Source organism: Mustelus asterias, chromosome X (assembly GCF_964213995.1).
Source record: "Mustelus asterias chromosome X, sMusAst1.hap1.1, whole genome shotgun sequence".
NCBI classification, from domain to species: domain Eukaryota; kingdom Metazoa; phylum Chordata; class Chondrichthyes; order Carcharhiniformes; family Triakidae; genus Mustelus; species Mustelus asterias.
The window spans coordinates 406,440-426,322 of NC_135834.1; the positions used below are offsets into that span (position 1 = coordinate 406,440).

At 44.1% G+C, this 19,883-nt stretch overlaps 1 protein-coding gene across 1 annotated transcript in view; it reads right to left on the reverse strand.

Annotated features, from left to right (window-relative positions):
• Positions 1-19,883, reverse strand: part of LOC144482012 (glutaminase liver isoform, mitochondrial-like) — a 62,976-nt gene that overhangs the window by 41,456 nt on the left and 1,637 nt on the right. Inside the window, exons 2-3 of the mRNA XM_078201270.1 lie at positions 9,238-9,337; positions 3,298-3,419 (exon numbers count right to left, since the gene is read on the reverse strand). Of these exons, the coding sequence (XP_078057396.1) occupies positions 3,298-3,419; positions 9,238-9,337 (222 nt within the window). The remainder of the gene's footprint in view (positions 1-3,297; positions 3,420-9,237; positions 9,338-19,883) is intronic.

The window sequence follows — 19,883 nt, forward strand, 5'->3', positions numbered from 1 at the left end:
CTTTAAGCGAGCACCTTCCGGAAGCTCTTGTAGCTCAGTGCGCTCCAGACATAGGGGTCATGCCTTTCTTCTGGATTCAGTTTGTACGGTTGAGAGGTGATGCAGGGAAAGTCTGTGTCCTCAAATTCTGCTCAGGCTATGCAGTCAAAAACAGAGAGGACACTTCACCCACCCCAATTCCCCTTTACTGGAATAATGTACCCATGGTACAAGCATTTCAGTTTCCCCTGACTGAAGTCACAGTTGTGTTGAGCTGACTGATAGCATAGTGTTAGTAAGAGTCTTGTAACCTGATGCCAATATATAATATACTGTAATTGTATCTGCAGTCCTTAAATGAGATGCAGACTAGTTCATATTACTGGCCTGCCAATGAACCAGTAAGCACAGAAACTCCTCCCCATTCTTCCTGACATTTGCAGCCATTTGTTGGCTCTTAAATTTTCTAAAAGTGTCCACACCTAAAACTACAAAGCCAAACAGTTCTCAAACAGCTCGTGTCTGCTTTCATTTTGTGCTTTCATAGTTAACATCACATTTCTTCTGAAAGTTAGTTGTGTCCTAGAATTTTTATTTTCTGTTTTCTTTCCCTCCCTAAGTATCCCAGGCCTCTATGTTTCTTTAGTAAGGTTAGAATTTCAAAACGCTCAAATTGTTGGATTTATATTCCTCCCCAAGTTTTGGTGGGATTGTGTGGGAGCCGCTTATCTTTGAAAATCGCAGTCTTTTATGTAGACAGGGAATAAAAAAAGACAATATAATGGAAGGCTTAACAGATCAGCTTGCTTATAGAAATTACCAGAGCAGACTTTTTTAAATTCATTCATGGGATGTGGCCAGCCATTAGTTGCCCTTGAGAAGGTGGTGGTGAGCTGCCACCTTGAACTGCTGCAGTCCCTGAGTTGTAGGTCCACACACACAGCTGTTTGTGAGGACCTTTTTGTAGTCTTTGTAGTGGTTGGATTCAACTGAGTGGCTCGCTAGGCCAGGGGCAATTAAGAGTCAACCATACTGCTGTGGGTCTGGAGTCACATGTAGGTCATGAAATAATTCCTCACAGGCCAGTGTCCCTTCACCAGATTCCCTTTATTTACAAACTCTATTCCACTCATAGTGTGCTTCTGGTACACAGTCAGAATCCAGAGTGCCAGAAGACCTGACATTCCCAGTTTTATATACAGATGAGACTCCCTGATTGCGCAGACAATTATAACCTAAGTCAGGGAGTTCATATTCCCAAGAGGCCAACCTCATGTGCTTCATTGAAGTCATTACAGGTCAGACCAGGTGAGGAAGGCAGGTTTCCTTCTCCTAAAGGGCATTTGTGAACCAGATGGGTTTTCACTACAAATGACAATGGTTTCATGGTCATCATTAGATTTTAATTCCAGATTTTTATTGAATTCAATTTCCATCATCTGGGATTTGAACCCAGGTTCCCTGGATTTACTCTGGGTCTCTGGATTGCTAGTCCAGCAACAAGACTACTGTGTCACCGCCTCCCCCATGCAGACCTATCCCAAGGCTAGAACAGGTCCATGGCAAGACTGGCCATGATTATGACATTTGAACAATTGGAGTTCTTTCAGTGTTAGTGGCTGTGTTTTGAAATCTACCCATCAGGCAGACTTTTCTGTTTTTTTGACTAATTGTGATATAAAGATTGGCGGAGTTGCTGATAATGCCAAGAATTGTCAGAGGATACAACAGGATATAGATAGATTGGAGGCTTGGGCACAGAAATGGCAGTTGGAGTTTAATACGGACAAATGCGATGTGATGCATTTTGGAGGATCAAACTTAAGTATGAATTATACTGTAAAAGGCAGAACCCTTAGGAACATGAACATATAGAGGGATCTGAGTGTACAGGTCCACAGTTCCCTAAAAGTAGCAACACAGGTGGCCAAGATGATTAAGAAGTATATAGCATGCTTGCCTTTATCAGCTGGGGCATTGAGTACAGGAGTAGGGAAATCATGTTGCAGCTATATAAAACCTTGGTTAGACTGCATTTTGAGTATTACGTGCAGTTTTAGTCACCACATTATCAGAAGGACGTGGAAGCTTTGGAGAGAGTGCAAAAAAGGTTCACCAGGACGTTGCCTGGTCTTGAGGGTGTTGGCTATGAGAGGTTGAATAAACTGGGATTGTTTTCACTGGAAAGCCGGAGGCTGAGGGGAGACCTGATAGAGGTCTACAAAATTATGAGAGGCACAGACAGGGTGGATAGTCAGAGGCTTTTTCCAAAAGTGGAAGTGTCAATTACAAGGGGGCACAGGTTCAAGGTGAGAGGCGAAAAGTTTAAGGGAGATGTGCGGGGGGATGTTTTTCATGCAGACAGTGGTGGGTGCCAGAGGATGTGGTGGCACATGAGCAACATTTAAGAGGCATCTGGATGGTACATGAATAGGGAGGGAATAGAGGGATACGGAGTGAGTAAAGACAGAAGGTTTTTTTTTTAGTTAAGGCATCATGATTGGTACAGGCTTGGACGGCCATAGGGCCTGTTCCTGTGCTGTACTTTTCTTTGTTCTTTGTTTAACTCAGGCGGGAAAAGCTCCACTGCCCGCTTTTCCCGCCATATTTTTTGACACTTGGACAAATAAAACCTGGAGGCAGGTCCCATGACTTCACACTGGCAGAGCGAGCTCTGAATGAGCTCATCCCGCCAGCAATGTTGGTCTTCAAGAGATCGGGGCGCCCTTTAAAAAATAAGAAAAACGTTCCCCCCATGGATACGGGTAACCCCTCCCATGAACATACCCAACCCCCAGGGAATCCCCCCACTGACCTCCCGGTTGGAAGCCCCCCCCTCCTTTTCTCACTCATTGAAAACAGGGGTGGAAAATCCCCCCAAAGTGTAACTGGACAGCTCCAAGAGACAAGAACTCACCAACCCCAAAATGGCTATCTGATTACAATTCCACAACTAAGCTGTAACCAAAGGAAGGGTGAATGTCAGGAGGAGGGCTTTGATTTCCAAATGAATGGATGATTAAGTATTAAAGTATAAAAGCAAAATACTGTGGATGCTGGAATCTGAAACCAAAAGAGAAAACGCTAGAAAAATCTCAGCAGGTCTGGCAGCATCTGTAGGGAGAGGAAAGCCGACGTTTCGAGTCCAGATGACCTTTTGTCAAAGCTCATTAATTCAAAGCTTTGACAAAGGGTTATCTGGACTCGAAACGTCAGCTCTTTTCTCTCCTTACAGATGCTGCCAGACCTGCTGAGATTTTCCAGCATTTTCTCTTGTGGATGATTAAGTATTGTTAATTAATGAATGATAATGAGTACTTTCTAAAGAGATGTCTGTCCATTGTGACTCCACTTGAAGAACTTTGTACTGTTTGACGCAGGAGGTCCATGCAGTATTTTAGCCGGGGGTCAGAGGTCAGCAGTCCTGTTGATTTCAGTGCCTGGATTTGAAATAAAAAGGCACAAGTGAGATGAGATTTCAATCAAATGACATGAAAGGCCACTTAATTTCTAGATTTAGAATATTGCAACATATTTAAACATTGGCCATCACGCATTTTGAAATTACTGCTATTTCTTCAATTAAGAAAACATGAATGTGGCATAGAAACTCCACAGTGTAGAAGGAGGCCATTCAGCCCATCGAGTCTGCACCGACAACAATCTCACCAAGGCCCTATCTCCATAACTCCACATATTTGCCCCGCTAATACGCGCATCCCAGGACATTAAGGGGCAATCTAGCACGGCCAATCAACCTAACCTGCACATCTTTGGACTGTGGGAGGAAACCGGAGCACCCGGAGGAAACCCACGCAGACACGGGGAGAACATGCAAACTCCACACAGACAGTGACCCAAGCTGGGAATTGAACCTGGGTCCCTGGAGCTGTGAGTCAGCAGTGCTAACCACTGTGCCATCGTGCTGCCCCAACTTCAAAAGAAGACAAAACAAGAGTGACATTTTAGTTTTGAAACTTTTTTCAGAAAATGTTCTCTTTTCTTTCCCCTCACCATTTCCTCTGCCTGCGCTCTTCTGTCCGAAAGTCGCTGACTCCTTGCTGGGGTGTGATTCTACTGGGGGCCAGCCACCCTCTGGCATCTCATCCCAGGTGATCATCTTTCAACACAAGAGTCTGGACATTTGAGTGATGATGGGCTATTCAATGTTGGACATCACAGCCAACTAATTCTCTGACCCAATTCCCAAACATGTGCATTTCAAGCAGCAACTATTGGATAATGATCAGGAGCTGGAACCCTGGCTGATTTCCCCCCCTTCTCCATAGAACCGCTACAGTGCAGAAGGAGGCCATTTGGTCCATCGATATCTGCACTGACTCTGTCAAAGAGCATCCAACCCGCAGCCCCGTCCTATCCCCATAACCCTACGCATTTACCATGGTCAATCCACCTAACCTACATATCTTTGGGCACTAAGGGGCAATTTAGCATGGCCAATCCACCTAACCTACATATCTTTGGGCACTAAGGGGCAATTTACCATGGCCAATCCACCTAACCTACACATCTTTGGACACTAAGGGGTGATTTAGCATGGCCAATCCACCTAACCTACACATCTTTGGACACTAAGGGGTGATTTAGCATGGCCAATTCACCTAGCCTGCACATCTTTGGACTTCAACAAAAGCTTGTCCAAGGAAATTACTGTGTTCTTTCTGCCATCTCAATTGAGATCAGATAAATCAGCACATAAAGAAGGGTTTTATTTTCTTAATTGTAATAAGCCTGCGTTTGCATTGATTATGGAATGAATTGAGATGGAGGCCAACAAAACAAGATGCTGGTGCTACATGGCACTAATAAACTGCAATCAAATCAAAGTTATGTTTCATTCATAGGTAGATATGGAGACAGTCAGTCTGCTTCCCTAATGGTTGAGTTAATGACCCCACTCTCTGTCCATATTGAATCATGATGTGGAGATCCAAAAATGTGCGGGTTAGGTTGATTGGCCAGGTTAAAAATTGCCCCTTAGAGTCCTGGGATGCGTAGGTTAGAGGGATTAGCGGGTAAAATATGTGGGGGAGGGGCCTGGGTGGGATTGTGGTCGGTGCAGACTCGATGGGCCGAATGGCCTCCTTCTGCACTGTAGGGATTCTATGAGATGCCGGCGTTGGACTGGGGTAAGCACAGTAAGAAGTCTCACAACACCAGGTTAAAGTCCAACAGGTTTATTTGGTAGCAAATACCATAAGCTTTCGGAGCGCTGCCCCTTCGTCAGATGGAGTGGAAATGTGCTCTCAAACAGGGCACAGAGACACAAAATCAAGTTACAGAATACTGATTAGAATGCGAATCTCTACAGCCAGCCAGGTCTTAAAGGTACAGATAATGTGGGTGGAGGGAGCATTCAACACAGGTTAAAGAGATGTGTACTGTCTCCAGACAGAACAGCTAGTGAGATTCTGCAAGATCAGGGGGAAAGCTGTGGGGGTTACTGATAATGTGACATAAATCCAACATCCCGATTTAGGCCGTCCTCATGTGTGCGGAACTTGGCTATCAGTTTCTGCTCAGCGACTCTGCGCTGTCGTGTGTCGTGAAGGCCGCCTTGGAGAACGCTTACCTGAAGATCCAAGGCTGAATGCCCGTGACTGCTGAAGTGCTCCCCCACAGGAAGAGAACAGTCTTGCCTGGTGATTGTCGAGCGGTGTTCATTCATCCGTTGTCGTAGCGTCTGCATGGTTTCCCCAATGTACCATGCCTCGGGACGCTAAACCGGGATGTTGGATTTATGTCACATTATCAGTAACCCCCACAGCTTTCCCCCTGATCTTGCAGAATCTCACTAGCTGTTCTGTCTGGAGACAATACACATCTCTTTAACCTGTGTTGAATGCTCCCTCCACCCACATTATCTGTACCTTTAAGACCTGGCTGGCTGTAGAGATTTGCATTCTAATTAGTATTCTGTAACTTGATTTCTGTGTCTGTGCACTGTTGGAGAACAGATATCCACTCCATCTGACGAAGGGGCAGCGCTCCGAAAGCTTATGGTATTTGCTACCAAATAAACCTGTTGGACTTTAACCTGGTGTTGTGAGACTTCTTACCATATTGAATCACACAGACTAGGTTCAATTCCTTGTCATGATGTGGAGAAGCTGGCGTTGGACTGGGGTGGGCACAGTAAGAAGTCTCACAACACCAGGTTAAAGTCCAACAGGTTTATTTGGTAGCACGAGCTTTCGGAGCCCCAAGCCCCTTCTTCAGGTGAGTGAAGGATTGGGTTCACAAACAGGGCTTATATAGACACAGACTCAATTTACAAGATAATGGTTGGAATGCTAGTCTTTACAGGTAATCAAGTCTTTACAGGTGCAGACAATGTGAGTGGAGAGAAGGTTAAGCACAGTTTAAAGAGATGTGTATTGTCTCCAGCCAGGACAGTTAGTGAGATTTTGCAAGCCCAGGCAAATCGTGGGGGTTACAGGTAGTGTGACATGAACCCAAGATCCCGGTTGAGGCCGTCCTCATGTGTGCGGAACTTGACCATGGCTGGGAGGGAACACTCCCTTCCTGTTGGGGAACACTTCAGCAGTCAAGGGCATTCAGCCTCTGATCTTCGGATAAGCGTTCTCCAAGACGGCTTTCAAGACATACGACAACGCAGAATCGCTGAGCAGAGGCTGATAGCCAAGTTCCGCACACATGAGGACGGCCTCAACCGGGATCTTGGGTTCATGTCAAACTACCTGTAACTCCCACGATTTGCCTGGGCTTGCAAAATCTCACTAACTGTCCTGGCTTGAGACAATACACACCTCTTTAACCTGTGCTTAACCCTCTCTCCACTCACATTGACTGCACCTGTAAAGACTTGATTACCTGTAAAGACTAGCATTCCAACTATTATCTTGTAAATTGAGTGTGTCTTTATATGCTCTGTTTGTGAACACAAGTCATCACTCATCTGATGAAGGAGCTTGAGGCTCTGAAAGCTCGTGCTGCCAAATAAACCTGTTGGACTTTAACCTGGTGTTGTGAGACTTCTAACAATTCCTTGTCGGTACTGAGTTGATATCAGTAATAGGGTTGCTACTTTTGTTTTCCAAGTGCCCTGCCTAGTAGGGAGCAAAACAAAGTCAGAGTTTTTGTTTCTGATCACTATCCACTGGCTCCTGTCAATTTATAGATATTACATGGGATGGGGGGGGGGGGGGGTGCGTGTTGCCATGATGCTTCCCATGGTCAAGCAGCCTGTTGATGCTCATCAACTTGGTTTACGTATGAAGAGTGGCCACTTGGGTCAGGTTCTGTATGTGACTGGCACCTGTGGAACAAACAAATGCTTGGTAGTGCTTGACCTCTACCTAACAGAGTCCTGTTAATTTGAGGATTATCCCAAGCATGGAGTATAATGTGAGAAAATGCAAACTTGTCCAATTTAGCAGGAAAAACAGAAAAGCGGCATACTATTTCAATGGAAAGGGACTGCAGAATGCTGCAGTACAGAGGGATTTGGGTGTCCTTGTACATGAATCACAGAAAAGATAGCATGCAGGCACAGCAAGTGATTAGGAAGGCAAACTGAATGTTAGCCTTTTTTGCAAGGGGGTGGAGTATAAAAGTAGGGAAGTCTTGCTACAACTGTACAAGACATTGGTGAGACCACCTGGAGCATGGTGTAGTTCTGGTCTCCCGACTTAAGGAGGATATATCTGTTGGAAAGTTGATTACTGGGATGAATGGGTTGTTTTATAAGGAAAGGTTGAGCAGACTGGGCCTGTAACCCATTGGAGTTTTAGAAGAATGAGATTTTATTGAAACGTGTCAGATTCTGAGGGGGGAGCTGGATACTGAGAGGATGTGCCCCCCTCCATTTGTGGGAGGAGGATCTAGAAGAGGGCACTGTTTTAAATAAGGGAGTCTCCCATTGAAGATGAGATGGGGAGGAATTTCTTCTCTCAGAGGATGATCAGTCTGTGGAATTTCCCCCCGCCCCCCTCCCCCCAACAGCAGTGGGGACTGTCTTATTACGCCACACCCCAGCCCTCACTAACCATGTGGACTAGACAAGACAGTCCTGTGAATTTAGGGCTAATTTCAGCATGGAAGTGCTTCCAGTTCTCTTTGCAAAACAAGAACAAATTAATGCATCCACACTATCAAATGTCAGATTGATTGTTTGCATTGTGTAAGTGTTTGCTCAGTGTTGGCTTTCAGCTGTACTCCTGCTCAGTACAGTATCCGTGTTTAAATAAATTCGTCCAAATAAAAAGCCCATCTGCTACTCAGGAGGATTTCGACAGTTTTTCAACCAGGCGGCCACATCCAACCGAACCTTTGACACGATTAAGTGTAACTGGGATCCCTTTATTTAGTGAGGTGTTCCAATACTCAGGCTGGATTGCTGTTGGTGAGACGTTGAACATTAAACGGTGAAAGAATAAATTTACATAAGAGTTGTTAGTCGTCAACATGTTGATTTCCGGTGGTTTTGGCAATGTTTCCGGGATTATGGGAGAGTTATTCTTGTAAAAGTCGGAAGTGGCTTCGGCACTGCGTGAATACGTCAGTTTAGACCAGTGGCAGGCTCTAGATCCAGATTTTCACAGGTCCACTACAATGCTATCAGTTCTATAAATGTCAGGGCATTGCCACTGAGAGGTGCTTCAGAACGGCGGAGAACTACATGTCTAGTATCCACTATATTGCTGTGATGACTGAACCTTTAGCAAGAGCGTGAGCCTTTTCCGATATTACCTTTATTCCTTGTTCATAAAGGTTCATCCTTTTCCATTCCCGCCAGCCCCCGACAACCCCCCCGCAACACGTTGGAAATGCAGAAACCCGAGAGCTGAATTTGTCCAACTTTTGCCGCAGTTTATTGGAGCACCAATGCATGGCGTTGCAAGGCAGCCGCGATTCGATGTTAAAATAGATTCTGTCAACCGGGGATAAGGATGGAGGGGGTAAAACAAGCAAATAGATTTAAAAATTAGAGAAACGATATACGATCTTGCGGAATCAAAGCATTGGGAACAGTGCTTGAGAAAAGAGGGTCATGGATTGCAAATAGCGCTTGGGTTAATGGTTTACCGTAAGACAACAATAGTTTTTCGTTAAAAAGTGACTGTCCATGGAAGGAATTGAGACCTGAATAATCACGATCTTGGCTTACAATTAAAGTTGTATGGTAAAGGTCATGATCAGCCATAAGCAGCATAACAAAGATGTTGCTTTGTGTGAGGAGAGGCAGGATAGCCCCTTCGGGGTGCGTTTGCTTACACTGATAAACTTGGGGATCGGAATCTGCTCGTGTCCCTCGGTGATTGTGTAGAAAAGCATGTCCTCCAGTCCTGGCATCAGGCCCAGTTTGTGCTTCCTCCTAGGGACAGACAAGCGCAATAAGCGTGACAATAGTATCACATTTCAACAGAGACCCATCAGAAGTTGACCTGATCGGACAGTCAACTGGATCTGTCCAACAGCACCTTGTAGAAGCGGAATTGCATTGATTTTTTTGCAACTGTGTAAACCGTCCATCAGCCCAAACTATTGGTCAACAAAAAACAGGTGGTCATTTTACGCTGGCGGTTTCATCTCCTTTGGTACATGGCACTCTGATGACACCTTAACGTTAAATTTCATTTTTCATGAGCGAACAATCGGACTAAAATAGCGTACAAAGCAACTTTATTTGTTTACACGTTCACCATTCAGCTGAAGATGAACCAACAGCAAGTAATATTTGAATAGCACCTGGTAAAGATTTCAAAATGCTTCATAGAGATGGCCAGGAGGTCAGTTTGGAGAAGGCTTCTGAAGGTCAGAGCAGATAACAAAAAATAACTTGTATTTATAAAGCACCTTAGCGCCCTCAGTATGTCCCAAAGTGCTTCACATCCAAGGAATGGCTTTGAAGTGCAGTTACTGTTGTTATGTTGGCAAACACAGCGGTCAATTTGCGCACAGCAAGATCCTACAAGCAAGTGAGACTAATTACCAGTTAATCTACTGTTGATAGTGTTTGAAGGGTGAATGCACACTCGTTGCTTGTCTTTGAAGAGTGCCAAGGATTTTAAAAATTTACTGGAATCACCCGACCAGTGCCTTGATTTGACGTTTCGGCCAAAAGGTCGGTGAGGAATGACTGCTTGGGAGCATTTTCCAGAATGTAAAGCCAGCACAACTACAGGTAGAGTGGAACCAGGCCAGTGCGCAAGTCAGAACAGAAGGCAAGTTGTAAGACATTGGGCTGGAGAAGGCAGCTGAGGTAGAATGGGGTGAGGCCAAGGAGGGACTTGTAATCAAGAACATTTAATTGAGGGACATGGAGTCAAAGGAGGTCAATAATGTTGGAGGAATAGGAGAGAGGGATATGTAAGCAGCAGAGTTGGAGTATACGTAGAATATAGAGTAAGATTGACAGCAAAGAGACCACTAGAGGAGGCATGTCTGGAGGAAATGTATCATGGAAAAAGTTTTTAGCAATGGTGGATTAAATTGCGGAGGTGAAACTAGATGGCCTTTCTAATGTATGATATAAATATTCGGTAGTTTTAAAATAATACATGTAGCCATGAAACCTTGGTGAAGCAGTGATTTACTTGTACGTAAAACTCCTACAGTGCAGAAGGAGGCCATTCAGCACATCAAGTCTTCACCAACTCTCCGAAAGAGCATCTTACCAGGCCCACCTCTGCCCTATCCCCGTAACCCTGCACATTTACCATGGCTAATCAATTTAACCAATACATCTTGGGATACTAAAGGGCAATTTAGCATGGCCAATTTACCTAACCTGAACATATTTGTGGTGTGGGAGGAAACCGGAGCACCCAGAGGAAACCCACAGAGACACGGGGAGAACGTGCAAACTCCACACAATCACCCAAGGTCGGAATTGAACCCAGGTCCTTGGTGCTGTGAGGCAGCAGTGCTAACCACTGTGCCACCGTACTGCCATCCGCTGTTTTCACTACTCACAATGTGGCTTTCTCTACACTGGGAAGACCAAATGCAGACTGGGTGACCACTTTGCAGAACACCTTTGCTCAGTCTGCAAGCATGACACCAACTTTCCGGTCACTTGCCATTTCAATTTACCATCCTGCTGTCATGCTCACATTTCTGTCCTTAGCATACTGCATTGTTCCAACACAAACTGGCGGAAGAGCATCTCATTTTCCAATTCAGCACTTTACAGCCTTCTGGATTCAACATTGAATTCAACAGGCCTTGATCTTGGTCCTATATTTTGATTTTTTCCCCCAAGTGCCAATCTGTCTCTTGTTCTCAATTTTCTTCCTTTAAAACAGTGCTAATCCTCTTTCTGCTATTAATAATGCTGCTATTTTGCTTTCAAGCAGCGCTGATCTTTATTCTGCTATTAACGCCCACTCTGCACCAAAGCTTTTGTCTTTAATACTATCATTACCACCCCCTTTGTCTGATGTTCCTTGACATCTTTTTCATTTAATCTCTCCTGTCCTGTAAGAACATAATAAATAGGAGCAAGAATAGACCACTCAACCCATGGAGCCTGTTCTGCCATTTAATATGATCATGGCTGATCTTGAACTTCAACTCTATTGTCCCCATATCCCTTAATTCTCCAAAAATGTGTCTATCCCAGCCTCAAATGCATTCAACGATGGAGAATCCACAATCCTCCTGAGTAAAGAATTCCAAATATTCACAACTCTGAGTGAAGTAATTTTTCCTCATCCCCATCTTAAGTGATCAGCTCCTTATCCTGAGATTGTACCCCTGTATTTTTTTTACATTCCCTGACCTACAGAAACAATCTTTCAGCTCCACCTTAGCGTTCACCTTCAGCGTTTTGTAGGTTTCAATGTGATCGTGTCTCATTCTTCTAAAATCCAAAGAATATCGACCCAATTTATTCAGCCTCTCATCATGGGACAGCTCCTCATCCCAGGGACCAATTTAGTGAACCTTAACTATGCCACCTCCAATGCAAGAATATCCTTTCTTAAATGAGGAGACCAAAACTGCACACAGTATTCCTGGATACTAGATTTAAGATAGTTTTATCCCGAGTCCACTATGTACTGCTCCAAGGAATTGTCAAGAAAACATTCTACAAACTCACTTTCTAGATCATTCTATATGAAGATTAAAGTCCCCCACAATTATTCACAATTCCATTGTTACAGACTCCAATAACTTCTTGTTTACTGTTTTGCTCAATGGTACAAACTATTGTTAGATGGCAGTCTCAGGCAGGGGGGGGTGGGGTGATGGAGCTATAAACTACTCCCACCAGTGTTTTCTCACTCTGGCTATTCCTAATTTCTACGCATACTGATTCTACTTATGAACATACTAAATAGGAGCAGAAGTAAGCTATTTGGCCCCTCAAGCCTGCTCCACTATTCAATGACATCATGGCTGATCTGTTTGTGCTGAGTTCCACATTCCCCTCTACCCCGATAACCTTTGATTCACTTGCCTAACGAGAATCTATTTACCTCTGCCTTAAAAATATTCAGTGAACCCACTTCCACTGCCTTCTGAGGCAGAGAGTTCCAAAATTGCACAATCCTCAGAGAAAATAATTCTCCTAATCTCTCTCTGATCATGATTTTCAGAGGTCAGATCTTTTCTCACTCATGTCTTTCTGTCATTCTTTACTATCAGCGCTACCTCACCTCCTTTGCCATCCTGCCTACCGTTCCGAAATATTGCGCACTCTGGAATATTTATTTCCAACTTTGATCACCTTGTGACCTTGTTTCTGTACTGCTGTTTTGATCTAAATCACTTATCTCTATTTATGCCACTAATTCAGTGGTTCCCAAAGGGTGCGGCACGCCACACTGGTGCGGCGAGAGGATGGCAAGTGTGGCGGGAAGATTCAAGGACAATCAAAGAAACATTTAAACATGGTTTAAACAAGCATTGTTTTATACTTTCTGGACGTCCCATGATCATATTATAAAGTAGTTGTGTTCTATGTTATGAATCAAGCACTGCTTGGAGTTGCTTTTTTTTGTTTTTCATAGAATCATAGAAACCCTACAGTGCAGAAGGAGGCCATTCGGCCCATCGAGTCTGCACCGACCACAATCCCACCCAGGCCCTACCCCCACATATTTTACCCGCTAAGCCCTCTAACCTACGCATCTCAGGATTCTAAGGGGCAATTTTTAACCTGGCCAATCAACCTAACCCGCACATCTTTGGACTGTGGGAGGAAACCGGAGCACCCGGAGGAAACCCACGCAGACACGAGGAGAATGTGCAAACTCCACACAGACAGTGACCCGAGCCGGGAATCGAACCCGGGACCCTGGAGCTGTGAAGCAGCAGTGCTAACCACTGCGCTACCGTGCCGCCCTTTGAATGTATTTCTTATCAATAAAAAATTTGGTGTGGCGCGAGCAAAGTTTTATTCCGAAAGTGCGGCCCAGTGAAAAAAGTTTGGGAACTACTGCACTAATTCATCTATCTTATTGCAGATGTTTTGTGCTTTCAGATAAAGAACCTCTAATTTAATCTTTTTACTTCTATTCCCTGTAATTACCTTATTCGCTGATGTGCATTTTTTGTTAAACTCTCTATCCCTTCCCTTCGTGTCTCACTCTGCATATCTTTACCAACATCACTATGCTGTTCTGATACTGCAACCTCTTATGTTCTTAACCTCCTCCTATCCCTAATCTATTCCTGACCTTTTATTTTGTGTCACCCGTCCCTCCTCCTTTTTCAACAGCATAAAAATTATCACATTTCTACCTCTCTCCACTTCCAAAGAAGAGTCATTTTGGACTTGAAACATTAACTACTTTTCCCTTTCCACAGAAGCTGTCAGACCTGCTGAATTTTTCCAGAATGTTCTGTTTTTATTTCAGATTTTCAGCATCCACAGTATTTTGCTTTTATTATTGCAAGAACTTTGTGATATAAAACAAAGAAAATTACAGCACAGGAACAGGCCCTTCGGCCCCTCCAAGCCTGCACCGACCATGCTGCCCAACTAAACTAAAACCCCTTACCCTTCCGGGGACCATATCCCTCTATTCCCATCCTATTCATGTATTTGTCCAGACGCCTCTTAAAACTCACTATCGTATCTGCTTCCACTACCTCCCCCAGCATCGAGGTTCAGGCATCCACCACCCTCTGTGTAAAAAACTTGCCTCGTACATCTCCTTTAAACCTTGCCCCTCGCACCTTAAACTTATGCCCCTAACAATTGACTCTTCCACCCTGGGAAAAAGCTTCTGACTATCCACCCTGTCCATGCCCCTCATAATCTTGTAGACTTCTATCAGGTCGCCCTTCTACCTCCGTCGTTCCAGTGAGAACAAACCAAGTTTCTCCAACCTCTCCTCATAACTAATGCCCTCCATACCAGGCAACACCCTGGTAAATCTTTTCTATACCCTTTCCAAAGCCTCCACATCCTTCTGGTAGTGGGGCGACCAGAATTGAACACTAGATTCCAAGTGCGGCCTAACTAAGGTTCTATAAAGCTGCAACATGATTTGCCAATTTTTAAACTCAATGCCCCAGCCGATGAAGGCAAGCATGCCGTATGCCTTCTTGACTACCTTCTCCACCTGCGTTGCCACTTTCAGTGACCTGTGTACCTGTGCACCCAGATCCCTCTGCCTATCAATACTCTTAAGGGTTCTGCCATTTACTGTATATTTCCTACCTTTATTAGACCTTCCAAAATGCATTATCTCACATTTGTCCAGATTAAATTCCATTTGCCATCTCCGCCCAAGTCTCCAACTGATCTATATCCTGAGGACTTGACAAGCATCAGCAGTTACTGTGGAACAGATGACTCAACAGCACTCTGTGGCATGTATAGGTGGGCCATATACCGATATCTGGTAAATGAAAGCATTGGGTGGGCTTACCTGTGCAGTTTCCTTAAGGTATGCCATCTTCTTCTTCCTCTATACCCAGTTCTAGCAGGTGCTGCATACAGACATATACCTGGCTGCTACTTCTTGAAGAAAATGCAGTTGTTTGCACTGCAGGACTGCTGGATATAGGGCTGCCCACTGGACTCTGGCATTCATAGTTTAGAGGGTGTACGGTGCAGGAAGAAGGAACTTGCACTTTTCATGATCTTAGAATATCCCAAAGTACTTTAACAGCAAATTAATTATATTTGAAGTATTGTCACTGTTGTAATGTAGGAAATATGATGGTCAAATGTGCATAGCAAGCTCCCACAAACAGCAATGCAATAATGATCAGGTAATCCACTCCCTTAAAAGGGAAAGGTAGGACAAACAAATCCAGAGTTCCCTGGATAAAATGGAGATCGAAATTAAGATAAGGAAGAAAAAGTGTGCTTATTACAGGTGTCAGGTAGAAATTACAGTTCAGAACCAAGGGGAATAAATAAAGCTCAGAGGGAAGGTGAAAAAGCAAATGAGAGAAGCGAAGCGAGATTATGAGAAAAGACTGGTAGGCAACATAAAGGGAAATCCCAAAGTCTTCTCTGGACATATAAATAGTAAATGGCTGGTAAAAGGAGGAGTAGGGCCAAATATGGACCTAAAAGGGAACTTACACATGGAGGCTGGGGGCATGGCTGAGGTGTTAAATGAATACTTTGCATCTGTCTTCACCAAGGAGGTATATGCGATCCTGGACATGGTGACAGACTAGGAAACGCTGTCCCTAGAAGGATTCAAAATCAATAAGGAAGTGATGAATAGACGGTCGGTACTGAAAGTTGACAAGGCAGCGGGACCAATGAGATGCATCCAAGGATATTGGAGGAAGTGAGAATGGAATTGAAGGCCAGTTAATTTAACATCAGTGATGGGCAAACTCCGAGAAACGACTATTTGGGAAAGAAGTAGAGGTCACCTGGAAAAATGTGGGTTGATTAGGAAGACCCAGCATGGATTTCTAAAGGGGAAAAGTTCCTGGAGGTTTTTGAGGAGGTAACAAAAAGGGCTGATAAGGGTAATGCTGTCGATGTGGTGTACATAGGCATTCGATACAGTGCCACACAACACACCTGGGAGAAAAGTTATAGCTCATGGAATGAAAGGGACAGTAGGAACATGGATACAAAATTGGCTGAATAATAGAGAGTAATGATCAATGGAAGCTTTTCAGGCTGGAGGAAGGTTTGTGGTGGAGTTCCACAAGGGTTGGTATTGGGACCCTTGCTTTTCCTGATGTATGTTAGTGATCTAGATCATGGTGCGCAGGGGACAATTTCAAAGTTTGTGAATGATACAAAACTTGTAACTATTGTAACTGAAGGGGACAGTGTAAAACCTCAAAAGGACATGACAAGTTGGTGGAGTGGGCAGATAGATGGCAGGTGAAGTTCAATGCGGAGAAGCGTGAGGTGATGTATTTTGGTTGGAAGAACACAGAGAGACAATATAAAATAAGGGGTAGAATTCTTAAGGGGATGTGGGAGCAGAGGGGCCTGGGTGTAAATGTGTGTAGCTCATTGAAGGTGGAGATCATGAGGGGGATGGACACAGTAGATATGGATGTGATTGTTTGATTTGATTGTTTTCAAATGTATAAATATGGCATTGTTATGGTTTGGAAAGTTTCTGAGCAAACTCAGTGCCTATACCAGCCTGTGTGGACATCCAGTTTAGAACATGTTAAGAGTCATTAAACAAAGCCACATTTGTTATCATCATGCAATTACAAACCTGTAAAAACACAGCATTTTGCCAGATAGGTGGTGCCTTTAACATGATACCAAGCAACTTCCAGAAACTGAGACATTCTGCACACAACTCTCACTTCTGATGGAATGCAATTTACTCAATTATTAAACATGTCCAGATCTTTTTATGGATTTCACAAGCACTCTGTCACAATTTTTCAAACAATGTACCCTGCACTATCGGTATTAATGTTTGTTACCATCTTAGTTCCCAAGATAGGTTAAAAAAAACTGCGGCTCTACAGTTCAGGGAGGCGTTGACTCAGAAGTGGATCTGATCAAGGTTTATAAGTGAAGACAGCTCAAAGCACTGGAGAAGTAACATCATTGGTGCTTTTGCACAATCCTCAAAATCCGACGGCTAGAAAGGCAGTTCAACAACATTGTCCTCTCCCAAGCTAATTCTGCTGGGCAGGATGTGTTGTTCGTTTGTCTGACACCAGACTCTTGAAGCAACTCCCAGGAGGACAGTGGAAATGCTTTAGGGATGTCCTCAAAGCATCCCTGAAGACATCAAATATTCCAGCCGACTCTCGTCTTGTGCACGACCAAAATGGAGAAGGCTCATTCGGGAAGGCACCAAACACATCAAGAGGCTTTGTCAGGAATGTGCAGAGGTGAAGTCGAGCCAGTGGAAAGAGCACACAAACCTCCCAACAACCCATCCATCCAACTCTTCAAGCAGCCCCTGCCCCCATGTGGCAGGTCACACATTGGAGTTATCAATGATCCCTGAACCCATCAAACCGGAGTGGAAGCAAATCATCCTTGATCCTGAAGAACTGGCTAAGAAGGAGAAGATAAGATGATTAAAGGAATAAATTGTGTTGTTGACAGTTTGTCCCAAGTAAATAGAGTAAGAAGTCTAACAACACCAGGTTAAAGTCCAACAGGTTAAGAACATAAGAACATAAGAAATAGGAGCAGGAGTAGGCCATCCAGCCCCTCGAGCCTGCCCTGCCATTCAATAAGATCATGGCTGATCTGAAGTGGATCAGTTCCACTTACCCGCCTGATCCCTATAACCCCTAATTCCCTTACCGATCAGGAATCCATCTATCCGTGATTTAAACATATTCAACCAGGTAGCCTCCACCACTTCAGTGGGCAGAGAATTCCAGAGATTCACCACCCTCTGAGAGAAGAAGTTCCTCCTCAACTCTGTCCTAAACTGACCCCCCTTTATTTTGAGGCTGTGCCCTCTAGTTCTAGCTTCCTTTCTAAGTGGAAAGAATCTCTCCATCTCTACCCTATCCAGCCCCTTCGTTATCTTATAGGTCTCTATAAGATCCCCCCTCAGCCTTCTAAATTCCAACGAGTACAAATCCAATCTGCTCAGTCTCTCCTCATAATCAACACCCCTCATCTCTGGTATCAACCTGGTGAACCTTCTCTGCACTCCCTCCAAGGCCAGTATATCCTTCCGCAAATAAGGGGACCAATACTGCACACAGTATTCCAGCTGCGGCCTCACCAATGCCCTGTACAGATGCAGCAAGACATCTCTGCTTTTATAATTTATCCCCCTTGCGATATAGGCCAACATCCCATTTGCCTTCTTGATCACCTGTTGCACCTGCAGACTGGGTTTTTGCGTCTCATGCACAAGGACCCCCAGGTCCCTTTGCACAGTAGCATGTTGTAATTTTTTTCCATTTAGATAATGATCCAATTTGCTATTATTTCCTCCAAAGTGAATAACCTCGCATTTGTCAATTTTGGAGCGCTGCTCCTTTGTCAGGTGGAGTGGGAGATGTGCTCCATGGAGCACATCTCCCACTCCACCTGACGAGGAGCAGCACGCTCTGAAAGCTAGTGGCGTTTGCTACCAAATAAACCTGTTGGACTGTAACCTGGTGTTGTTAGACTTCTTACTGTGTTTACCCCAGTCCAACGCCGGCATCTCCACATCCCGAGTAAATAGGCCAGGGAAGATTAAGGAGCCATTTGAAGTTTAATGGGCTAGAGCCAGATTAGTTGCCAGAAGGTGGTTCTTTCCCCAGAGAATAGTGGACCTATGGAACAGGCTGCCATCTTGTGCGACAGAAGTTGATTTACTGAATTCTTTCAAGGGAGAGTTAGGCCATGTACAAAGATAGCTACTGCAAGGAATTAATCAGGGCCAAAGTAGTCTCCTGGACTCATTTTGATCCCCTGAGTTCTCCCAATTGACCTGAGTTTCTACCTGTTTTTTCATTACATGGCTCTGGGTGGAGAGCATGTGTATTGTGATGCACAAGGTCAGAATGGATAGGCCAAAGAGTTTTTATCTGCATTTCATTGCTGTGTAGGATTGTGGGAATGTTGCATGCTGGTAGCCTGTCAGCTGTGTACAATAAAGTCCGTTAACATTGCACCCGCAAAAAAATGATGGAGTTTATTGTCGAGAGCTGTGCACATTACTGAAAATTCAAACACTGTAACCTGCAGATTAAATACAAACATATGAACATACAAATTAGAAGCAGGAGTAGGCTACTCAACCCCTTGAGCCTGGTCCACCATTCAATAAGATGGCTGATCTGATTGTGACCTCAACTCCACATTCCATCGACCCCCGATCTTGCTTATCAAGGATCTATTTATCTCTGCCTTAAAGATATTCAAAGACTCTGCCTCAATCACCTTGTGAGGAAGAGAATTCCAAAGTCACACAAAACATTTTTCCTCATCTTAAATGAATGACCTCTTATTTTTAAACAGTGACCCCTAGTTCTAGATTCTCCCACAAGAGGAAACATTCTCTCCACATCCACCCTGTCAAGACCCTTCAAGATATATGTTTCAATCAAGTCACGTCTCACTCTTCTAAACTCCAGCAGATACAAGTCCAGCCTGTCCTCATAAGACAACTCACCCATTCCCAGGTATAAGTTTAACCTTCTCTGAACTGCTTCCAATGCATTTACATCTTTCCTTAAATAAAGAGACCAATACTGTACACAATACTCCAATAGCCTGTACAACTGAAATATAACCTCACTATTTTTATAATCAATTAGAATCAGAGCTTTACAGCACAGAACGAGACCTTTCGGCCCATTGTGTCATTAAGCTATTAAGCACTTATCTTAATCCTATTTTCCATCATTTGCTCCGTAGCCTTGTACGCTATGACATTTCAAGTGCTCATCTAAATGCTTCTCAAATGTTCTGAGGATTCCCTGCCTCTACCACTCTTTCAGGCAGTGAGTTCCAGATGCCCACCACCCTGTGAGTGAAAAGGTTTTTCCTC